Source organism: Uloborus diversus, chromosome 2 (genome assembly GCF_026930045.1).
Source record: "Uloborus diversus isolate 005 chromosome 2, Udiv.v.3.1, whole genome shotgun sequence".
Classification (NCBI taxonomy): domain Eukaryota; kingdom Metazoa; phylum Arthropoda; class Arachnida; order Araneae; family Uloboridae; genus Uloborus; species Uloborus diversus.
This window is the reverse complement of record NC_072732.1, coordinates 208,423,054-208,447,490: the sequence shown is the minus strand read 5'-3', so window position 1 is coordinate 208,447,490 and position 24,437 is coordinate 208,423,054. Positions and strand designations below refer to the sequence as shown.

General features: G+C 33.2%; 1 protein-coding gene across 1 annotated transcript in view; it reads left to right on the top strand.

The window, feature by feature from the left end:
• Positions 1–24,437, top strand: part of LOC129216780 (tyrosine-protein kinase transmembrane receptor Ror2-like) — a 132,355-nt gene that overhangs the window by 87,997 nt on the left and 19,921 nt on the right. Inside the window, exons 3-4 of the mRNA XM_054850995.1 lie at positions 576–700; positions 20,890–21,046. Of these exons, the coding sequence (XP_054706970.1) occupies positions 576–700; positions 20,890–21,046 (282 nt within the window). The remainder of the gene's footprint in view (positions 1–575; positions 701–20,889; positions 21,047–24,437) is intronic.

The window sequence follows — 24,437 nt, the reverse complement described above, 5'->3', positions numbered from 1 at the left end:
AATTTCTAAAACTCAAATAATTTGGCAAAAGCCGGACTAAAGCAAAAATTGTTTTATGTCATGAAAGAAAACTAAAAGATACATTTAAGACATCAAATTGAACTTCTGACATTAATTTCTGAGACCAAAAGAATGTTACTATTTCTCCGGATCAAGTATTTCTTTTTAATTTCGAAGCAATAAAGGTACCTTTCAGTAAAAAACTCCTGCTCACTCTCTTTCCTTTTTTATATCTAAATTAAAAGTCGAAATGAAAAATGTAAGAATTGTCATTTTTCTTTCATTCTTTTGAACTCTTTCTCTATTAAAAGACTTTTAGAAAATATATAAAGAAAAAAATCTCAAATTATCTTGATCTACCACTTACTTTCTTTCTCCCAAAACATCTAATAAAACGTCAATGGAGGTAGGAATCTCCAGAATTCATATACTGATAAAGTTCTAGCCGGTAAAGAAAAGAAAAAAAAAACTTCAACTTCGATTCTCAATTTTATTTTCTTTTATGACAAGAAGTCAGACGATGAAAAAAAAAAGCCCAAAACTTCCAAGTCCTATTAATTAAATTCCTTTTGCAGTGCCAGCGAAAGTGAAGGGAGGACGTACAGTGTACAACGTCACGTGGGGAGTGCCCGTAATACTGGAGTGTACAGCGGAAGGGGAGCCCCCGCCAGAGATCACGTGGTGGGAAAATGGCGTTCCGGTAAGTACTTCGTTAATTCTAATTGGTGTGATTTTTGAAGGAGATTTAACGTACCCTACGGAAACGGATTTTAATTATTGAGAAGTTTCTGCGTGGATCGGATTTTAATTAAAACAAAATATTTCGGAAGAACTGTTCGTTAAAACGGCAAATTGAAAGGAATTTATGAGAAAAGAAATATTTAATGACATTTTGCATAGGAAATGAACGTTCAAGTTATGTCTTTTATGAAATGGCTTAAGTGTTTAAGAAACGATAAAAATAACAGAATAAGGTGCATAAAATGGTATTAAAGAATTGCATTTATGCTGCATACACGTTTAATAAAATTTAACAAATTACTAATGTTTATTATATATTTTCTTTCAAAAATACAATTTATTACTAAAAATATGTTTGTTCCTACATGTAAACCAGATTTCGATTTAAAAAAAAATCTAAAAAAAATTAGAACAGGTTTATGAACGAGTGTTGTATCAAAACTAGTTTTGTCCGCGTTTTAATACTTTATTATACGACAGCCAGTTGCGTACATAAGATAATAAGAGTATAACCAGTTTTTTGATTGGTATTTTTTTCCGTTTGAAAAGTTTTTCTTCTTCATCTAACTTTGCCTATAGACATAAAATAAACTGTACTATGCTTAATTTTAATTTTTTTTATGTATGGTAATGCATGTATAGATATATGGTTAAATGTATAGGAAAATGTATTTTCAAGTAGAAACCTCTAATTTATTCAATTGGTATTAGTACAATATTGGAATTCGGGATTTAAAATCAAATTATTTTGTGTAGAGGTTCTACCAAGTTTTCGGCTGAAATATATTGCTTATATAATATTGTTTCTATATGTTATTTGAATGTTAATGCATTTTTTTTACAAATCAAGTGTTGGATTTAATTGTTGACAAAGATCTTAAAGTAATTGCCAATAGCAAGAGTAAAATACGTCAAGACATGACGTCAAAAACTCATAACACTGAACTACATTTCCAGAAGTGATCACTAAGCTCTTTAGAGCATTAAAGTTTCATCGTATTTCCGACTCATAAATAATTTATCAGACAAACTGCACATGATAAAAAAAACAATCTGAGTGAATTAAAATGAATATTACTTTACCGCTTCGAAAAAATAACATGAAAACCATATCTTGCAAATTATTTTATCAATTCCTCTAAAAGTCAGGCCGCACAGAAATGAATTTCTGCTTACGACGTTTCGCGTCACAACAAACAAAATAAAAAGACCTCCTTCTTAGTAGTAGACATTTTTTCCCTTCTCTGTGATGGGCTTCTATAATGTAAGAGAAAGAGCTTAAGAGATTGGGGCTTCAGTAAAGGACAATCCGATTACACTGACGTAAACGGGGATCTCTTCCTCTAAGGAAGTGCTTGTTCCCTGGAGAATTAGGGGCTGTACTATAATTTATGTACGAAATTCAGTTGTCTATTTACTGACATTTCATAGAAACAAGCAGTGTATCAATTGTTTGTTGCATACTGAGTCAGAAAGTTATCATTTAATTTTGTTAAATGAAATTTGAAAGAGTAAATGATTTGATTCTCAAAGAGTGAATTTGCTATCGCTGATAAGATGATCAAAAAATAATTGTTAAAAATATGAATCATATAAGTAAATTTTATACCATGTTTGAAAGCATTTCACCAACAACCTTTTTTTTTTACAAATTACATTTTATGTACACTAATATCTCCTGTTATTGTGATCAATTGTGCAAAAAAAGACATGACAAAGCTGTTTTAATTGAGCACCTGTGGGAAAAAATTGTTTGTTGCATACTGAGTCGAAAGTGATAATTTAATTTTGTTAAATGAAATTTGAAAGAGTAGAATGATTTGATTCTCAAAGAGTGAATTTGCTATCGCTGATAAGATGATCAAAAAATAATTGTTACAAAATATGAATCATATAAGTAAATTTTATACAATGTTTGAAAGCATTTCCCTAACCTTTTTTTTTTGCAAATAATGTTTTATTTACCCTAATGTCTCCTGTTATTGTGATCTATTGTGCAAAAAAAGATATGAGAAAAAGATTGTCTCAGTTGATTCATATAAAGTATGACTTCGATTTAACGATACCCGATTTAACAATTTCTTCAATTTAATGATACATTTCACTGGTCCGGATTTGAATGCATTGAATGTATGTGTAATTCGATTTAATGTTATCCTTGATTTAACGATAACTTTCTCCAGTCCATTGATAATCGTTAAATCGGGCTTATACTGTACTTAGAAATCTATCAAAAATTTCCAAAATTTTTCTACTCCACTAGTTTGTGTAGTGAATTTTTCAATTAAATTAGAAAACGTGTAGATAACCTCTTATAAATTTTAAACATACTCGAAACAGTTATTTTAATAATTAAAATGTTGCTATTTAGCAGTAGAAGAAACTTAATCATTTTTGGCAACGATGATAAGTAGAGAAAGTTGTGTTCATGAAGACCCTTCATCCAAGTCTACTGTGTTATCGAAGTTACTTGTTCAACGAGTCCTTAGACCTTATCTTCAGCATTGTAGAGGAATATATCAGACCAGGGGTTCCCAAACTTTTAAGATTCGCGGCACCCTTTAAAGAATTAGAAAATTTTCACGGAACCCTAGTCCATATCCCCCACATATATCAATATATATGTATTTATATTGATACTTTTGACACTTTGCGGCAGCCCTCGCCCCTCTCTGTACACCCACGGGTGCCGAAGAACTCATTTTCATAACCACTGAATCAGACGGTGTCGATGAAGAAATTGCATCTACTTCGTAATTTGGAACAGAAATCATCTCGGGAAAAAGCAAAGGTTTTAACTACTCATTATACCTCGTAAGAGACACCGTTACCTTATTGCTGCCTTTTGTGTGAAACCTTAGATTACTATACGTTAGTGCTTAGCACCGGAGAAAAAGGTTATTTTCAAACCAACGTGGATCGTGTGATCGTTGGTACTAACCTCTAAACAAATAATGCCCCAAGGCCTCCCGCGACTACCATTCATGATATTCAGTAAGTTACCGCCCTATAGCCAGGGCTAAAGCAGAAATACATGAATACACCGCCAGCTCAGTCAATTCCAGCCGAGGACTGTGCTAATTAGAATTCATCAGCCCGGCATAGGAGTGACTGAGCTGGAGATGGAAAACCTCTTAAGGAAGCCAAGAGTGCCAAACAAACTGGTAGCTATTACAAAATTAGCACTGACCATACGAGTGACCGAAACAATGGTACGGTTCAACTCGAATACAGGGCGGTAACTTACTGAATATACCTGTCTTGCCTTCAATATTCGAGTTGAACCGAACCATTGTTTCGGTCACTCGCCTGGTCAGTGCTCATTATTGTATTAGCTACCAGTTTGTTTGGCACTCTTGGCTTCCTCAAGAGGTTTTCCATCTCCAGCTCAGTTACTTCCTATTTCGGGCTGATGAGTTCTAATAAGCACGAAACTGCAGTCCTCGGCTGGAATTGACTGAGCTCGCTGTGTGTTTCATGTACGATTCATGATGTTTAAGAAATGAATGGGGCCCTGAAAGCTGATCATTCTTTTTATACAGACTAGTGCTCGGGTAGCTCTGATCCATATCTCTAAAGGTAAGGATTTTTAATGTGAACTTCGAGGACTTTCGGACCATGAAAGATTTAGCGTGCACCAGTCACTATTAGTGTTCGCGGGTCTTTTCGATTTCCTGGTATCGAACCCACGGTCTTTCAACCCTGACCTCCACACCAAACTAGTCGACTAGTGGGCTTCCATCGGTGCAAAAAAAAAAAATTTAAAAAAGAACTTGACTATTTAGGCAACTGGAACGCTTCATCCAGTTCTCCTATCATTATGCCTGATGTAACATATATATATATATATATATATATATATATATATATATATATATAGCCATTTCTTTTAAACTCATATGGAGCTGAATGTGTAAATGATTTAATTTCCCAAAAATTGAGTGTAAGAATCTTAAAAGTTCTTAGCGAACAAATTATTTTAAAAAGAGGCATCAGTTTCTGACTGCTTTCGATGTTGCTTCAACTAGGGATACTGAGCGTATTATACTAGATAATGCTGAATAGAAATAAAAATGGCGATTTCAAAAAGAAAAAGGTTTTTAGAAGTCTCTCTCTGTGTTAATATTATCATTGACTTATATGAATGAATCATTCATATCTGGAATTCTAAATTACATTTAGTAATCTTTCATTCTCGACAATATATTAAATTTTTTCTTAAACATTTCGTTAACAATGAGTCACATCGTGTGTTTTTCTGTAAACTAAAACAGCGACTGATCAACACGAACAAGCAAAAACTGATATTTGACGTTTCTGCTAGAAACTAATATGCGTATCTAGTTTACTATGAAAATAAACATTCATATCAGTTATAATTTTTATACGTTGTTTGTTCAATTCTTACCCGACGAGTTTTTTTTTTCAAAATTTCTAACAAATTTAGTGCGATATTGTTCTATGGAGTCTTTTTTCAGTGATGTCAATACATTTTGCAAAGTTTTCATAAGAAACAGATGTTATCAAATAACACGCTAACTTCTTTGAAATCGACACGCCCTAATATGTTCTACAAATATTCCAATACAAATCCCCTACTGGAAATTTCTATAAATCGACAAATAAATATCACCAAACTACGCTTTCCTTTTCCTATAACTCACAATACATCATTCGGGTTCTTCGTGCAACATTCTTATCCTAAATTACAACTGGCGACGTTTCTTTTTCCCTCATTTTCTAAACAATCAATTATCCAGCCACTTTACTTCGTAGAAACTAATCATATACTCACATACAAATTAAGAGAAACGTCTTTATATCCCAACAACCATACGTCGTGCACAATAGTGTAATACGCCTTATATAATGACCATGAAAATAAACATCCATATAATTTTTCCCGCGTTGATGGTTCAATTCCTAAACACCGAGATTTTTTCTTCATCTTCAAAAATTTTAGTGCGTGATTGTAATAAGGTATCTTTTCTCAGTGATGTCAATAAATTATGGTAAGTTTTCTAACTAAATAGAAGTAATCAAATAACACGCTAACTTCTTTGAAATCTACACCTAAATACTTTCTACAAGAAACACTATACAGCCTCCTCTTGAAAATTTCTATAAATCAACAAATAAATGTTACCAAACTACTCTTTCCTTTTTCTATAGCTCATAATACATTATTTGGGTTCTTCGTGCAACATTCTTATCCTAAATTACAACTGGCGACGTTTCTTTTCCCCTCATTTTCTAAGCAATCAATTATCCAGCCACTTTACTTCCTAGAAACTAATCACATACTCACATACAAATTAAGAGAAACGTCTTTATATCCCAACAACCATACGTCGTGCACAATAGTGTAATACGCCTTATATAATGACCATGAAAATAAACATCCATATAATTTTTCCTGCGTTGATGGTTCAATTCCTAAACACCGAGATTTTTTCTTCATCTTCAAAAATTTTAGTGCGTGATTGTAATAAGGTATCTTTTCTCAGTGATGTCAATAAATTATGGTAAGTTTTCTAACTAAATAGAAGTAATCAAATAACACGCTAACTTCTTTGAAATCTACACCTAAATACTTTCTACAAGAAACCCCATACAGCCTCCTCTTGAAAATTTCTATAAATCAACAAATAAATGTTACCAAACTACTCTTTCCTTTTTCTATAGCTCATAATACATTATTGGGGTTCTTCGTGCAACATTCTTATCCAAAATTACAACTGGCGACGTTTCTTTTTCCCTCATTTTCAAAACAATCAATTATCCAGCCACTTTACTTCGTAGAAACTAATCATATACTCACATACAAATTAAGAGAAACGTCTTTATACCCAAACAACCATACTTCGTGCATAATAATGCAAACCCCATCGTGCACCGGCACCATTAGTCTCCACACTGTAAAGCATTATTTAAGTTGATAGTGAGTATTTATCACTTAAATATATGCAGCAATCTCTACTAAATGAGAATTTTCCTCATTTACAAGATTTAACTTCTAATTCCTACCCTCTAAAAATAAGAACCGGGCAATATCAGTTACCGAGCAGTCCAGTTTTGCTTTCTTTTAGCGTGCGCTTTGGGCTGCTTCCCTAATGGGTTGCTTTACTCACGCCATTTTGAATAATTTCCCGAACTCACGCTATCATCAAAATCTACGACGATAACGAATGAAGTGAAGGCTGATGCTGATTTGCTTTAAGAAGCTTAAAAGAAAACCGATGTATGTTTTTGTTAATTGAGGCAGTGAGAAGCAAAGGGATGTAAGTGTACATTTTCAAGTTTTGAGTAAAATGCGTTTAAAGATCAGATCCCAGGTAGGCTTTCATTGAATTTTTTTTCTAAATCATGCTGTACAGCAGAACCTACCAGGGCTACTAGTAGAATCTCTTGCCCCAAGACAGAGGAAAGGTTCCCCTACCATGTGTACTGGTTATCTCCAAATTTTTAATTTTGCCACTTACATCCCTTTGCTTCTCACTGCCTCAATAGTTGTCGTAGATTCTGCAAAAGGAAAGTGCGTTTAAAATTGGTTTGTGGTTGTTAAGTTTAGTTGATGGTATAGTAAGACGAAAGTTGTTACATAAATCAGTACTCACTCCGCATTTTTAAGTTTATAATGCTTCATTTTTAATCGAAAACAAAAAGTTGAGATTTGCTACAATTTATCAAAACCAGATACTATAATTATAGGCATGTTTTACGAGGCTAACAGAAACATTACTTGTTTAAAATACTCCAATCGCAATCAGACCATAATGGTGAAATAATTACAACATACTCTATGCGCTAACAAATGGCTATTGATTAAATTGGTAGTTGGGTTGGCTAATGCTTATCTCAAATGACTGCAAACAGAGATTTGGAAAGTGCTCATAATATATATGTGCAAATGACCACTAATTATCAGAAAGGTACATAAAACATTCTTTCGCACAGTACTAAAATTATGTTCTGAAAGTGATAAATTGCACAAAAGTAAGCAATATTATACAAGCTAAAGTGTTTAGAAGGAGACTAAAAGTTGCAATGCAATTACAAAACAGTGTAATCAATTTACAAAGGAAGAACAAAAGACGTTCTGGCTGAACAAGATATTGGTAATAAAAATTATCGCGCAAGGTGAAGTTCATTAGTGGTTGGTGCTTAAGAGGTCAATAATATTTACTTTCGTTAACATTAGCAGATATAACAAAACTCGTTCCTCAATACAGAAACAGTACCAGTAGGTATGTATGATAAACACGTACTCTCTGTGCACATATAGTTGCATATGTATAATATATATTTAAACTAAAGACAAATATGTACTATTTATCTCTATTGCAATAGTAAAAAGACTCCAGAAAAGTTGAAAAGAAAGTGATTTTTTGCTGTATGTCATTTAAGAGAGTGTCCAGTACATTCACACTAATTCTTAAAAACAAAACATCTAACACGATGCCATAAAACTAAATAGTAATTACTATAACAAAACTAAAAGAAATTCATTTAGGTAGTAATTCTTCAAAACAATACTATTAGTGTTGAAAAAGAAATTGCACAACATTTACAAGTACTTAATGCATGGCAAAGTATATGCCAACATTCGATACCAATCAGTACTGAACCAAGTTTAAATCCAGTCATGTCTCTTATTACGACACGCAACAAAACTTGGTCATAAACGAGTTATAAAGCTTAAACACAAGGTTTTAAGCTCATTTTTGTCTCTGAGCCCAATGATTAAGTCATCCAATTTTAACTCGCTAAGTGCTCTAATTTTCAGCACTTCTCAGTCTGCCACTCCCATGTTCACACCACTGTATTGAGAAGCTTTTCCCCCTCTTATCCAATGTGCGGAGCGTGGATGCACTGAGGAAAGTTGAAGCACTCCATCAGATTCATATAAAAGGTTGATGAGTGTAGAACGCTTCAATCACTTCTCCTCCCTTTTGATACGAGAGGGCTGTATCAGTATCTTTCTACAGCAGAACATTGAATGTTCAGTTGTAGAAAGATACTGATTTGTTTTTTTTTTTTCTGATTTTTATTCCAATTCAGTCGGTATCTTTTCTAGTTCAAATTGTTCATTAATAAACCTGAAGAGGTTGACAAATCAAAGTAATTTAAAAAACTGATGTTTTGTGTTTGCAAGGAACGGTTTCTTTAACACAGAAGACATAAGATTATGGATGAAAGAAAATCCGAAAACAGATTTTTTTAAATAGTTTGTCTTTTATCGACGCTGCTTTTATTATTATTTTTTAATTACAAACGTATTCTTTATTATTACAAAGCGGGTTATTTTGTATTTATAAGCTGCCTGTATTGTCTGCCTTGTTTCTTGCATTTCAGAGCTTGTTGTGCAAAAGCTGGTTAAATTTCAATCATAAAATTAAGCAGAAAAGGGGTTTTTGGTGGCGAAAGGATTATTTACAAAGATTACTTTAAGCATCCTCCAAGAAGTACTAAATTACTAAATGAAAGTAATTTGAAAATTCATGGTCTGAATTAGTTTTATACTGTACTAGAAAATAACCCGTCATGGTGTGACAGGGGCAAATTGCCTTTTTATCAGAGATATTGGCACTCAAATTCAACGTGATCCATGAAATACCTCAACCACAAAGGCAGACTAATTTCAGTCACATTTTTCATTACTTTTCAGGACAGCGTAAAAACGTTTGTTTACTACTTGCGAAAGTTGGGGCTCGTGCTCTTATAAAACTGATCAGTAAATATAAAGCTTTGTTTTTTTTCTTAAAACAAAATTATGTTGTTATGGCTTAAAGTGGAATAAGAATAATTCATACATTCTGACCACCGATGAGATGGAAAGGCTAACTTCCGATTTACAGGGGGAACTTGATGCATCTATGAGTTTTCAGGGATACTTTTTTCAATGAATGAAATGATCCCGAATTTTAGGTGTTTCAACAATGAAATAAAGCCATCGTCCTAATAATTTATAATCTATGGTTTCGTACTGAGGTAGGGATTGACGGACATAGGTATATCCATTTTATCGCGAGCTTCATTGAGGTGACGTCAGAGTATTACTCAGTGATTTTGGCTATTATATATATAAGGATGCTTAAATTATGATAATGGCGACGGAATATCTGAGCTGAAAACATTCCACTTCTTTCATTTAAATTTTAATTGAGTGTAACGTTAAACACTGACTAATTTGAGTATAATACAGAAAGTTATTCAACAATTTCTTAATATAAGTTAAGATATGAATAGGGTTGTAATTTTATTTTAGAAAAGTACACGGGTAGAATCATCGTATCATTTTATCCAGAATTCAATTCTTGATGAGCCTAGTTAAACGCACATGCATTTAGCATCATGAGTTTGGAAATCGAAACCTGAATTGCTTCCTACAAATGATGCTCACCTTAGCGTTATCATCTGAAGTTTAGACATTGAATTGCTTCATTCCTGTTCAAATGCTACTCATTACCATTATTAGCAACTGGAAATTCGACACGATTTACGAGATTTGAAGATTGGTTTGTTAAGTTGAGAAATTTGCCAGGCTTAAAAACATGACTCTCTATCTAGACAATATGTATATTTCTTCCACGATAACAACTCAAGTAATTATTTTTATAGCAAGGCAAGTCATAAGCTTTGCAATTCTTGACATGTGTAAGCTTTTGCGACGTACGGTTTACGTTTATGTGAAGCTCGGAAGATGTTTGTGCATTGAAGATTGTAGTTGAAAATTTCCAATATTCCAGCAGTGCTTAATTAATATCACTGAGAGATTTAAGTTCAGTGATAGTGTAATGTAATAAAGTCCATAACAAGGTACGGCCTGAAATAAATTTCTTGTTTAAAAAACCTAGAAAAATCTGGAAAGTGGTAAGGAGAGGTGCGTTGTGCTAGTACAAGACTTGATGGACTAAAGGGGATAGTTTGTTGTTAGAATAAGGATATAAAGTACGTATGAAGATGTCTTTTCATCCATAATTTCACTTATTTTGCATTGAAAAAGACATTGCTGGCTCGTGCGGAGGGGCAAATCTGGCAATTGCCTCCTGACTTCTAAAAGTAAAGGAGGCTTGCCCCTTCACTTTTTAGAAAGAAAAATTAATAATCGCTTGAATAATAATTTTTAATAGGGTCGATTTATTTGGTTCACGGAAATTAAATTTATAATTATAAATAAATGGATTTGTGTAGCGTGATTTCATAAGAATGGAGCAAAGAATTTAAAGAGAAAAGTTTACTCCTCATTTTTGAGACCATGTCCCATATTCTTAGAAGTTTTTTAATAAGTAATCTTAAAGTTCAATAATGTAGCCCAATTTCACAAAAACAATTCAGCTCCAGTGACGCCACTCCCAATTCTTCTCACTCTTTGACTCCCACTTTTTTCGTATACCTGACTCCTATGGGAAAGTTGTTTCCTTTTGACCACGAAACACGTATCTGAAAAAATTTGCAATTTTCTGCAAACATGCGCAGTTATTTCTTATTTTATTTTTCAAGCACTAAGATATTTATTAAACTTTTAGTTCTAACAAAATGCGGTTGTGATTACTGCCCTAATTGCATTTTATCGAAACAATACTTTATGGGCAATTCTACAGGTAACTGACTGACATTTTTAGAGCAAAACAGTGTGTACTTTGAAACATTCAACGCATGATACACATCGGGCAAATGATCCTTTCTCCTAAATTATTCTATTTTTTAAGCTGAACTTTATGGTATGAATTCTTGAAATACATTTTGGATGGTTCTAAAAAAATTATCAAATATATGGCAGCTGACCGACATGCTACTGCTTAAAACGTTAGTCAATTAACGCGTTTTTAACAATTTAAAAATCAACCAAAATGTATTTCGAGAATTCAACTTAACCATTGAATTTAGCTTAAAAATACAATATTCCAGGAGAAAGGATTATTTGCACAACGTATATTTTGTGTTGAACATTACAAAACACTTACTGTTTTGTTCTACAAATGTCATTCAGTTACCCGTTGAATTGCCCATATACATTTTCTCCCTTTTTTCCCTGATCACAAACCAGAACATTGACTTAAAGAAATATATTTGCGAACACAGCAAATATTGCAACGAAAAGAAAAAGAAGCTGAAACAAGGAGATGAAACGAGAAGACGGAAATTACAGTTATCGAGACGGGAAGATACATAAATGAAACACCGAACCAGGGGAAGCAGATAAATGAAATTGATATAGTACCAGACCCACTAAAAATAGATGTAGCCAACAAGTGAAGTATATTTATATGGACAAAGAAGGATAAATGTGGTCCTTTTTCCTTGTTATTGGCCGCATTTGATTGGGTTATATATCTTCTTTTTTGGATTAAGTTCCCTGCTATGTTTAAACACATTGATGAAAAAACACATCAATCATCAAAATTGCTGTAAATCAAAGTTTGCTTTTAATACGTATTAATTTAATGTTTCAGTTTTGAAAGATAAATGTGGCAGTGAGAAGCAAAGGGATGTAAATGCACTTTTTTAAAGCTTGAGAAAAACAAGTTTGAAATTCAGATCCTAGATTGACTGTCATTGAATTTTTTTCTAAATTTTGTTGACGCTAGTTCTATATCTTGTATATACTGCTGATTAATGTCGTCGCAAAAACTCGGCCTAGTGTGTACCATAAAGTGGCAAGTTTGAAAATATCCGGTAATCGAAAATGTGAGCACAACAAATTTTTCGCACGGGTTTTTTTTTTTTTTTTTTTTTTTTGCCAGAATGAGACCGAGTTTTCTGGATTTGGAAGAGTTAAAAAGTGCCGAGTTTTCAGGATAATACTCTAGGGTTAACACAACAACGTTAAGTTTTTATCACTGCAGCGAGTTTTTGATAGTCCAAAAAATTCAAATTAAATTAACACTGTAATTTTTATGTATAACGCTTAAAATGCAATTTGGCATGTTCGCAATACACATACGATCAATATTTCAAATGGTTCGAAAAATACAGTTACAAGTTCACTCACAGATTAAATCCTCCCTGTTATTTCAATATATATATATAACTATGAAAGTTCACGGATTTTCTCACATGATTAAAGTTTAGGGAGCACACATGCCACACCAATTTATTTTTTTAAGAAACAAAATCTGTATGATTTCCTTCGAGAAATTATATTTATGAGGAAAATCACCATATATTTTTAGCAAGCAGTGTAGTTTCCTACCAAAAACCTTGTTCAACGTATGTGCTATGCTCTGTTACATATAATGAAAGAAACATTTTTAAGACCACTGAAATATGGTAAGGAAAATTATTATAATAACTTGACATTTACATCAAAACCAAGAAAAGAAAAAAAAGGAAGCCCATTCCAAACCCTTAAAACATGCCTTAAAAACATGAGAAAACGGATACAAATGTTGTTCAAACTTTCAACTATTCCCTAAAAATCTCAACAAAAAAATATAATAGTAATGTAAAAAAACACGCCTTTTGCCTAGTTGCTGCAAAGGAAAATGAAGAGACAAAACAAAAACATACAGAGAAAAGCACAAAAAAAAAGTGCAAAAGTCATCCAAAATCTCAAAATGTGTCCTACATTTCTCAAAAAACACACCAAAATAAACTTATAGATCAAAATCAAAGAAAAGAAAAGTGGAGAGAGATGTTTTCAAAATCCATTTTTTAATTACGACAAAGTTTATTAATTCACATTGTATTAGACAACTATGGACTGTTAAGTAAAACAAATGAGCACTATGCATTTAAAAAGCTTAAATACATCTAATGAATCCCTTACACTAAAGCTAAACAATTCAAATCTCCAAAAGACCCAGCAATGCTTTTAGAAATAACTTTCCAACAAAATAAGCTTCAACTTAAAAGCACCATGATTTGTAGAGTACAAACAAGACGTTCTAAATATTAGCGCCGTTAAAAGTGTCAGAGCCACTGATTTCTGAGTTACCTCGTTAGCTAATTAAGAGCTCGCAGAAAATAAACACCTGCGACTTGTTTCCTCCCTCGTATATTTCCTTTTCATGTTCTAATTTACTATTCACTCTTTAACAGTTAGTGTTGAATAAATGCCGTGTTTCAAGCAGATGTTAATGTTGTAATAACGTGGTAGACTTTATCCCGTGTGTAGGAATAATGCGCAGCAACAATTTAATTTATTAAACAACACTGGCACCTATATTTTAAAGAAGTTACAATTCGTTTACAATGCATTTTGTTAATTTTACTATGTTCTGAAGACTTTGTAGGCGCGTTACAGATATAGTGGTTTTAGTCATTTTTTTAAAATTTGAGTTGATGAGTTTAGGTTTCTTTTAACTGTATCAATTTTAAAACTGGGGAAGGATGTCTTAAAAATCCTTTTCAGTACGACAAAGAGTTCGTTTATTAACATTGTATTAGACAATTATGAACTGCTGGGTAAAATAAATGAACACCATGAACTTAAAATGCAACAAAATGAGCTTTAAGAAGCTTAAATGCATCTAATGAATCCCTTCCACTAAGTTAGAATGATTTCAGTCACTTTCCTTTTAACCACAATTTTTAGTTATAGTTAGCCTTTTTTTTCAGTTTTTATTACATATACAGGTGTAGGACAAGTTTAGTCAACAGTGCAGTTTTGCTAGTAACAAAGCCAACAAAATGCTTGGGTTCATCAATAGATCTATTTCAAACAAATCTAAGAAAGTTCTTCTGCCTTTATATAGGAGTTTAGTAAGACCTCATTTGGAGTATGCTGTTCAGTTTTGGTCGCCTTATCTGAAGAAAGATATTTTTGTATTGGAAAGGGTTCAAAGAAGGGTAACTAAATTAGTAAGGGGACTCTCAGATTTAGATTATGATACCAGACTTAATAGGCTTAACATGTATAGCCTGGAGCAAAGGAGAGTCAGAGGGGACATGATTCAGTTATTTAAATTTATCAAAATGAAAGATGTAAATGGATTAAATTTTTGCGGGGAAAGCAGGACAAGGGGTCATTGTTTTAAGCTATTTAAATCTCAGGCTAACTTGGAAATCAGGAAAAACTACTACTTTAGCAGGGTCGTGGGCACTTGGAATAGCTTACAGGAAGAGGCGGTAATGAGCAAGGGAGTGGATAGCTTTAAGAGGGCCATTGATCTTCATTGGGGACTAATTAATTGACTAGGACCAGCCTAGCTGGGCCCAGTGCCTGTTGCTGGTCGTCACATTTGTATTTGTATTTGTATAAAATAACTGTAACATCTGTGGAACAAATGAAAATCTGTTATTACTAACGGGTTGGGCCACTCGTTGCCCGATTTACAGTTTGTATTCAACGTGGCATTGAAAAATAACGGTATTGAATATAGTTCATTAGAATTCGCATCCATTCCTAGTGCAAGATAGTCTTGAGTTCAGATAGAGTGCGTGGAGAACGAAACCGCGCACGTACTTTGTTCTCTTAAAAGACTCACTAAAACTCAATGATGTTTAGCTCAGGGATCTGGGGGCATTACGTTAGGTCCTTTACTTCATCGTCATCATGCATGTAACCATGTTTGAGAATAACGGTGCACGTGAACAGGGGCATTGTCAGCTTGGAACATCAGACGTTCACCCCGGAAGAGAGCCTGAAGATTAAAATGAAGAAGGTAGGCGAGAAAGCTTCGATAATGATCACCTGTCATTCTCCCCCTTACTACAAAAGACTCCAATATACGGGAAGAAATTGCTCCTCACACCATCACAGAACCCCCTCCATGATTCACGGTAGGAACGAAGCTGTCAGTATGATATGCGTCTGCAGGTGTTCGCCAAGAAAAATACACGTCCGACGGTCTGGAAAAGAGTAAATGATGACTCGTCAGACTATATGACTTGTTCCCATTTCAGTTGTGTCCAGTTTATTTTATCTCTGCACCACTGTAGGCTCTTCATAGAATTTTGCGGCGAAACTAACGGTTTTGGAATAGCTACTCTGCCACGAATATGCGCAGCATGCAACTCCCGTTGAATAGTTTTCATTAATACGGAGCTCGGATTTATTTCGGACGTTATCTGAGACAGTGTAATCTTGCGTTTTCAGGAGAAAATCCTCTTCAACACTCGTCTATTACTATCCTTGAAAGCTGTTTTTCACCCACAGTTGCTCTTCGCAGGAGACACCTCACATCAGATTTGTATAGGCTGTCATAACCCTTTTTACAGTGATCCTTGAAACACCCATAAGACGGGCTAATCTGGACACTGACGCTCCAGCGAGATGAGCTCTAACTGTCATGCCGTTGTCACGTCGAAGAGATCGGACATAATCACGCTTTGCTAACTAGAAAACTTTTCCATAAAACACTGTTCACACTGTCAAATGCTTGATTGATACCCTCCCTACCATCGCCACTAGGTCGCAAACTGTTGCAACACGTGGAGGTCGTTTTTTCGGCGTTCGAAGAAAGACTCAATTTTAACAGGGTGCTCCTATTATTTTGTCCTATACCTGCATTTTCATTCATATATTTCGGCCGAACCGTTTCCATGAAAACATTGAAGTCAAGTGAGTTTTATAAAGTTAGTGTGCATTAGTCTCTTTTCCACTGTAAGAACATACTAATAATGTACACTAATAATGTCACTTACTATGTGCATTGAAACAGGAAGAAGATATTTGATAAGAAATAAAAGGATAATTCAAATTTATATGGCTCGCAATGTGAAGACATTTTTGCTATAAAATACAGAATGATCTCGGTTTTTTTAGTTTAGTAGCTTGTTTTAAATTGAGAAAAACTAAAGCATTTTTATGAAAAATAACATTTATTTATAAGGTTCTAAACCAGGAACAACAACGAGGAAAAAGGAGGAGGGGATGACAAATCTGAAAATTGCGAATATTTTCTTCTCAAGCATATCTAAAAGCACGAAGCGATTGGCTTCTCGTTTTGTCATATGGAATGTTTCTTAAGACATTTAGTTACAATTTTGCCCTTCACTGATAGTTTTATGTGCGATTTAGATGTTTTCATTTACCCCATATAGGGTAACACCCCCAATAACTGGCAGGTCACTAGTGATTGGCACTTAAACAAAAATGTCCTAAAATAAGATTTATATCCAATCTTTTAAAAGTAGAAGGCCATATACCAACTAAATGATGTACATTTACTTTAAAGATTATAACTTCAATTCAGGTTACTAAATGGTAGCAGTGTGTAGGAAATAGAAACAATTTTGGCTTGTGTCAAATCAGACATTTTCGTTGCAAAAGCTTCTTATCTGGCTTAAGGAAAGCATGCACATCAATCCATTAAAATCCAACTTAATATGTATTTTAAATTTTGGTTGTGAAAAATTTTTAGTTGAAACATGTTACTTTGATCGGTTAGAAGTACATTTTTGTCTTTTTGTGTAATTGAAGAAATGATGAATGCCATTTAGTGGTGCTTCAGTTTTGCTAGTCCCACAGTAATTGGCACATGAGCTTATAGTCACTAATGCATCGTGCAATGTGTTTGATTTCTGATACTTTTTCTGCAACAATATTATTTAATTTCTACTATTGATTTGAATCCTCCAGAATTTACAGTTAAAGTTTTAAAAGAAACAATAAAAAACAAATATGTTTGGCCATCACAGCAACATTGAGACTGTAGAGAACTGCTTCATTTTTAATGCTCCCTTAGAATCATGGGATAACGTTCCTTTTTCTGTGGAAACAAACTATAATTCGTAAAATCAAAACTGCATACCGACTGATGAAACAGCAATAATCTCAAAATTTTTGTCCATGTAACTCTCCAAATTTATTCTTATTTCTCTAAAATATTTTCTCAACGTCAAGATGTGTGATTTAACATTAACTTATGTATAATTACCCACTTTAAATTAATATTAATTGTGCTTCCTATGATGATGAAATTTGTATGTAATCTAAAAGTGATAAATAAAGTGATATGCCAGTCTCTGGATCACAAGGTGTTATACACTAAGGTATCAGGTGCCAACTACTGTGGTTTTGGTACTTTTTATACCTATATTTTTACAAAAATATTTATTCAAATATTTTTGCTTTTAGTGAACTAAATAGATGCCCAGATGTACACTGCCGTGTGCTGGTAAATGGCAGCATCTGCAGAAATGAGTTTTCTAGATATTTGAAGAAATGTGTGGTAGATTCAATACTAACAATAGGGAAATGTTGGAATAAGAAGTCTTTTCCGCGCCTTTTTTTTCAGCGGAAACCAAATAATCGAGCTTGTACAGTAAAGCTAACGTACAATAAATGACAAAAATGCAAAAAAATTGAAAATGAAAAATTTGCAGTTACTGCCCTTTCTCTGCACACGGCAGTACAATCTTTGATACAAAAATATATTTATAAGTATATATTTATTTTCTAAGGAATGAAAACACAGGAAAGTTTAAGGACAAACTCTTACAGTGACAATAACCGGGGTTGTTACCCCCGGTGTCTTGGATTATTAAAAAACTAAGCCAGCTATTTCTCCAGTAGTTTTTAAAAATTTGATTTTGATGTAAATTTTACTTTTGTGCGCATTTTACACAAATTTTGTGAATGATTTTTTATTTCTTTTAAATGGTTTTGCACTACATTTGAAAGAATAAACATGTATCGGTGCTGCGGAACGTCTTAAGCTTCGAAACTGTTTGTGCGAATGGCAGTTATGTCTACATCAATCTCATTGAAAGTTACTGGTTCGAATAACCCCAAAATTTCGCTAATAAACAGTCATAAAGGCAACCCAGTTGCTTTCTGGAAATCTGTCTCGGAAGAAATGCACAATATTTGATCTATCAATTCATTCAAAGAAAAGAAAAAATAATTTACAATTATTCCAAATGACGATTAGGAATATATTTTACATGGCTAACAAATAGTCATTAAGGCAAGAGTTTTAGATCTAAATGCTTTCTGGAAATCTGGTCTTGGATTCAATGCGCAACACTTGATCTTTCAATTAATTCAAAAGAATAGGAAGAATCTAATTCCAAAATCTTAAAGCTTAGTTTATATTTAACCCCACTGACTCAACTAGTAATATATTTAACATGGCTAATTACTAGAATCTAATTGAGTTACAATCATTAAGACTCTTTCCATTACAATATGCTCATTATGAGCAGGAAGATCATCAGACATCGTGACGTTTTAATATGTTACAGAACTCTCCGAGATAACTGTCATTGAGTTGTTATAAATGTCACTCTAATCTAGTGACAATTACATATAGATATTATCTAGAAAAGCTGCTGATTTCGTTTTGACAGTTTAATCATGCGTTCATACTGTTTCATAATGCAAATATGTAGGAATATTTCTCATGGTAATATTCAATTAAGTTGTTATTTACAGAATGATTTAAATATCAACTAATAACGCATAACGAATATTTTAACAAATTTGAAATTCAATTGTTTGGATTTCATTTCGTATTAATACTCTGAAATGCATTTCCATTGCTGGTTTTAAAAATATCTATCAGTTGTTACTAAAATCCAAGCAATATTCCAGTTAGCGAAGTTTGTCGTAGCAAGATAAAGGATTGGTTAATTTAAATGATAAATATCATCACGGCTGATGGGAAAGTACAACCTGAGATGGGCATTTCCTTTTTAAGCATAAAAGTACCACATCACTCTTATTAACTTATAAAATCCAAATTAATACAAACTCAGCAAAATTTTTCATCTGAGGTTTACAAATAATGTTCTATTTCCCATGCTTACTTCTTGATAACTTTCAGGGGATTCCCATTTTTGGATATAAACTAAATCTTTAGACATCTAGTACAATGTGATAAATTTGATGTGGTATCCCAAATTCACAATTCTGAATCTCTGCCAGCGGGCGTGTTCCTGCGGATCAAATTTTGAAAGCCTTACTCAATTCATTTGCACAAAACAGGCATTTAATATCCAGAAATTTGAACTCTTGTTTTTCATTTTCATGTTTTTGAATACAAGGAGCCTTGATTTATCTTAATGTGAAGCATCAGCTTTTTAAGGCATCCTACAAACGATGCGGTTAGTTGAATCAAATTTTCGAAAACGTTGCCTGTCAACTAATTGCTAGCTTTTTCGCTGTGTTTACACAAGGCAACATATTTGAATCAACTTTTCTTGAATTAAGCCTAAATTAATCCAAGTAGCTGCTCCACAACATTGTTAAAACTGAACTGAGTTTTCTCAACAAGTTTACTCGTGTGTGTTCCCTAGCAGTGTTCTGATGAGTTGAATCAGCTGTAACTAATTACTTAATTCAACTCATCGGGATGAGAATGGTAGTGCAACTTGTCCCTGGTGAGCCTGATGAGTTGAATGTCGTGTGGGGAATGCAAGGTGATTTCTTCACTTTTCTACCTGGTTACACATCCTGATAACTACACACTCGAAGGTTGGTTCAACCAACTAAGCTGCCTCGTGTGAAGGAGACCTAAAAAGCTTTCTTGTATTTTAAAAGTAATGATTAATACGTGTTGCGGAAGAGACCTCCTGTTCACATCCGCAGCACGTTTCAGTCAGTATTTTTCAAGTTAGAAAATGGTGGTTATAATCAGCGTTTCTTAAATTGTGTTCCGCGGAAACCAAGGGTTTCGTTTCATGGAGATGAATCAACGGTTCCATGAAACGGTGATTCCTTATTTTTTAAACTTTCTTTTTAGAAAACTTAAAGAATCTATTAAATGAATTTTCAAAAGTTAAAGTTGAATTTTAAGCTTAAAAATTTTGTGTTTTGTAAACTTTGATTTCTAAGTTGTTTTCAGATTTTTTTTTTTTTTTAGTTTCTTAAACGACGTTTTGACATCAAAATTTTTATTTGAAATAATTTTCACTTTTAGTGTTAGGAAAACATAACTTTTGGAAACAACAGGGGTGTTCCAAAAAGAAAATGGTTATTTAAAAGCGTTCCACTCATTAAAAATTAAGGAAACGCTGCTTTATATTATGATACATAATGGTTCATTATATTTGAATGTTCCTTATATTTGAATATGTATAACAGTTAAAAGACAAAGTTAAAACTTTCATGTATAAAGTATACATATATACGTACAAGTGTCACACCCGTGCAAATAGACTGAGCAAGGTCTTAAGATTCACTGGAAAGGGTTGATTTAGCTTTCTTAACGAAACAATAAAACGCCAAATTTAAATGATCACCTTCATTTTTTCCAGCTCAAAAGCGAGGTCCCAACCTTATCCCATTCCATGCTTACAATCAACGCGACAGAAAGTACCATGTACTTGTGCCGAGCAACTAACTACATCCGCAGTGCCAATTACACAGTCACAGACAGCAAAGACTTCCATATTTTCGTCCTGACAAAGTCAGGTAAGTCATTTATTTTTGTTGACGTTAGTGTTTCATAGCTCTTTGCTTTGACATTTAATCGCAAGCAGTTCCAGAGCAGTGATTAAAATATTTATTTATATCAAAATTAAAAAATTTGTGTATATTCTACTGCACGAAAATTACCCACTTTGAATTTGTGAAATCAATATATTCTTCTGTGTTAAGTATATAGAGCAATGTACTTTGATTTTATGAAGTTTTTCTCTTTTACTCATGAAATAAAACTAAAAGACTATACTCAGACTATCAGCATTTTTTCTTTTTATGATTCTTCGTCAGTATAGAAAATAACGCTTTTATCGGTCTTGGGGGAAAAATAATTTTAAATATCTACTATAGTATGTAAAAATGTTAAAATTTGCGATACTTATTTAAATTAAATTTTAAAGAAAAATCATATAAAATATTTTTTTTTAAACATTTGTTCTACATCAAACGTTCTTTTCCATACAGGTACTTCGAAGTCAATTCGCTTTTTAGATCAGGATTTCTGTCCCATTTAAATACTTCCGAAAGTGCTGATGATAAGTATTTATCAACTGTATAAAACTGAACATCACCTGCTCGATTTCCTCTCAAAAATTCGCTAGCCGCAAAAAGTACACCTTTCTGTGGAGGTTTTTCAACATATAGCAGGCTTTTTATGCCTGCGATTTAGTAATATATCGCCAAGTTTTGTTACACAACTGAGCACTTCTTGAAGTCAACTTCAGTTGCAAGAATATTAACAACGAAATAATGTTAATTGACACGCCAATTCATACGTCCACTAGTAAAAGTCGTACAAAGATGAGATGAAGCAAAAAGGTTTTTTTGAAAAAATTCAAACTTTTCGGTACTTCGTTCGACTCTCAAATCTCACTTGTTCTTGAGGAGATGAAGCTTCAGACAGAAAATCAAATTTGTACAATTTCTAATACTATGGACAAAACTATGAAAATGAAATCTCCCCCGTGCTTTTTCAAAATAAAAATGTTTTTCTCTAACCTGACTATCCTTCAAAAATTACTATCAGGGCAGAACAGAACAATCAGACGGACGGCCAGATTATTTCCTTTATCATCATTCCAATTTCATTACTCCAACTTCGTTTTTTTTTGGGGGGGGGGGATTAATACTCCGACATGATCGTATTTATCTTCGTTCTTAGAGCCATTTTTAGAAGACTTTTAGCCTCCTTTCATGCTCTTGCCTTCCCCCTTTCTTTTGCTGAAAACAAGCTAAGAAATAAGTCAAAACCAATAGAACGGATGATTTTCAAAAAAGTAGTGAAAATGTTTTGAAAAGTGCCATGTATCAACTGATGGGAAACCCGGGGCAAATTACTACAATCACCACAATGAATGCCAAACTTAGGCAAAAAGAAATCACAAGGTCCTTCCAAAACTGGAATCAAACTGAGTGACATGAGAACTTGTGAATCTGAGATATTTTCTCACACCGATTAACCCTCCCCCCTCCCACAAAAAATTAAATTGTTTTGGTGGAAAGTATTTCATTAAACTTATTATTCTAAATATTACTAGGTACACAAAATAATAAAACTTGCTGAAACAAAGAAAGTATTTGATAAAACAAAAAATAAAGTTTTTTTTCTTCTTGGTGTGGGTACCCGGCGCGAGTTTTGGAAAGGTTTTAAGAATTTTTATTTATAAAAACCATATAAAATGAAAGAATAATACCCTGCGCGAATAAAGGGCTCAAAAGTCATTACAAACATGTAAGATACTATCTTTAGAAATAACTACACTAAGACATATACTCACGTTTGCCAAATTTCAACATTTTCCCGATAAAACTTGCGAGTTAATTGAATCCATTAAGCCAACTTTTCTGACTCGAAAAACAATAGAAAAATAGAGTTTTTTTCTTTTCCTATGACGTTATCAAAAAAGAAATTTGGATCGAAGAAAGCCTTTCGCCTCTTTAAATCTTGATGTAACCGTAATTAAAAACCCATGTATATCTGATTCTAAGAATCAGCAAACGAAAATAAGTTGCATTACTAAAGCTCTCAACGAGTACATCTCATTAAATAATCATTAACTTAATAGTAACTTCTTCTAAAAATGTATGTCCTATTAAATATTCATTTCCACCGAAGTTGTTTTTCTTATCCTGAGAACGGATTGCACTTCTAGAAATCCCCTTTAAACATTTTCAGATTTTTAATAGGATTCTTTCTCTCCTATTTGGAAAATAAATAACGTACTATATTGAAGCTTGATGTACACTAAATTTCAAAACAAATTCTTTTTACATCCAGTTATAAGAAACTGCATATTATCCGTAAAAGTTATTTTCAGGCGGTTACTGTAGTATAGTACACAAATATGCGTGGTAATACCTTAGTGATACCTAAATGATTACCTTTTTTCGTCTAAAAATAGTCAACTTTTTCCTTTTTTTATGGTCAGCATTTCAGAAACCGCGAAGAATGTCATAAATATGGTACTTCACGCAAAAGCGATCAAAAAATGAAAAATAAAAAATAACATTGACAATAAGACAAGATTTGCACAAATTATAGTCGAGTTACTCCTTTTAGTAAGGACTTTATGGACCGTTGTCTTTATGCGAAGAATAGTTCTGTACCTCAGAGCCAAAATGACCTAAGTCACAAAATGGTAGTTTTACAGGAGAGAAAAAACTTTCTTTCTAGCGCATTCAAAGGATGGACGCGCACTATGTTAACATTGGTAAAAAATTGAAAATGATTTTTGTTTTAAGAATGGGGTCGTTTCCAAAATTTTAAAAGTATTTTTTTCTGAAAAAGCATGCTTAAAAACAGAGGATCTGACCAATTTTTAAGTAATTTGTTAAAGTTTAATATTTTTATTAAAAATATTTAAATCGGCGAGCTTTCATAGTTTACGCTTCTATCGTGTGACGTCACAAATGATGAAATGCCATTTAGTGTTGCCATTCACAGCACAAAAAAATTAATTTGCATCTTTACTCACGTGTATTGGCAACGATATGGTTGATAGCAAGCGTAGAGCGCAATTTTATTTCGCTGCTTGATTATCATAACGTGGAAACGCAGTGAAAAATGCTTCAAAGTACATCATTTGTGACGTCATAAAGACCACGCCTTGATTTCAAAATCGGACTTTTTAAAATATTAAAAAATAACTGTTGGGAAGATTAATGTATTTTCTGGGTCCATGTTATGTTTTTTTACTCATTCTATCAATTTCAGTGACTAAAAGTAGTACTTTTGACTGAAGGAAACAACCCCATTACGTTCACATGGCTCGATGCGCAATAGGCGTCTACATACAACGCGCTAATAAAAGGCAAATTGTATTTTTGGACTTACGTCGTTCTGGCTAGGAGAAAAAGAGCTTCTGTAGAATGTAGTCTTTGT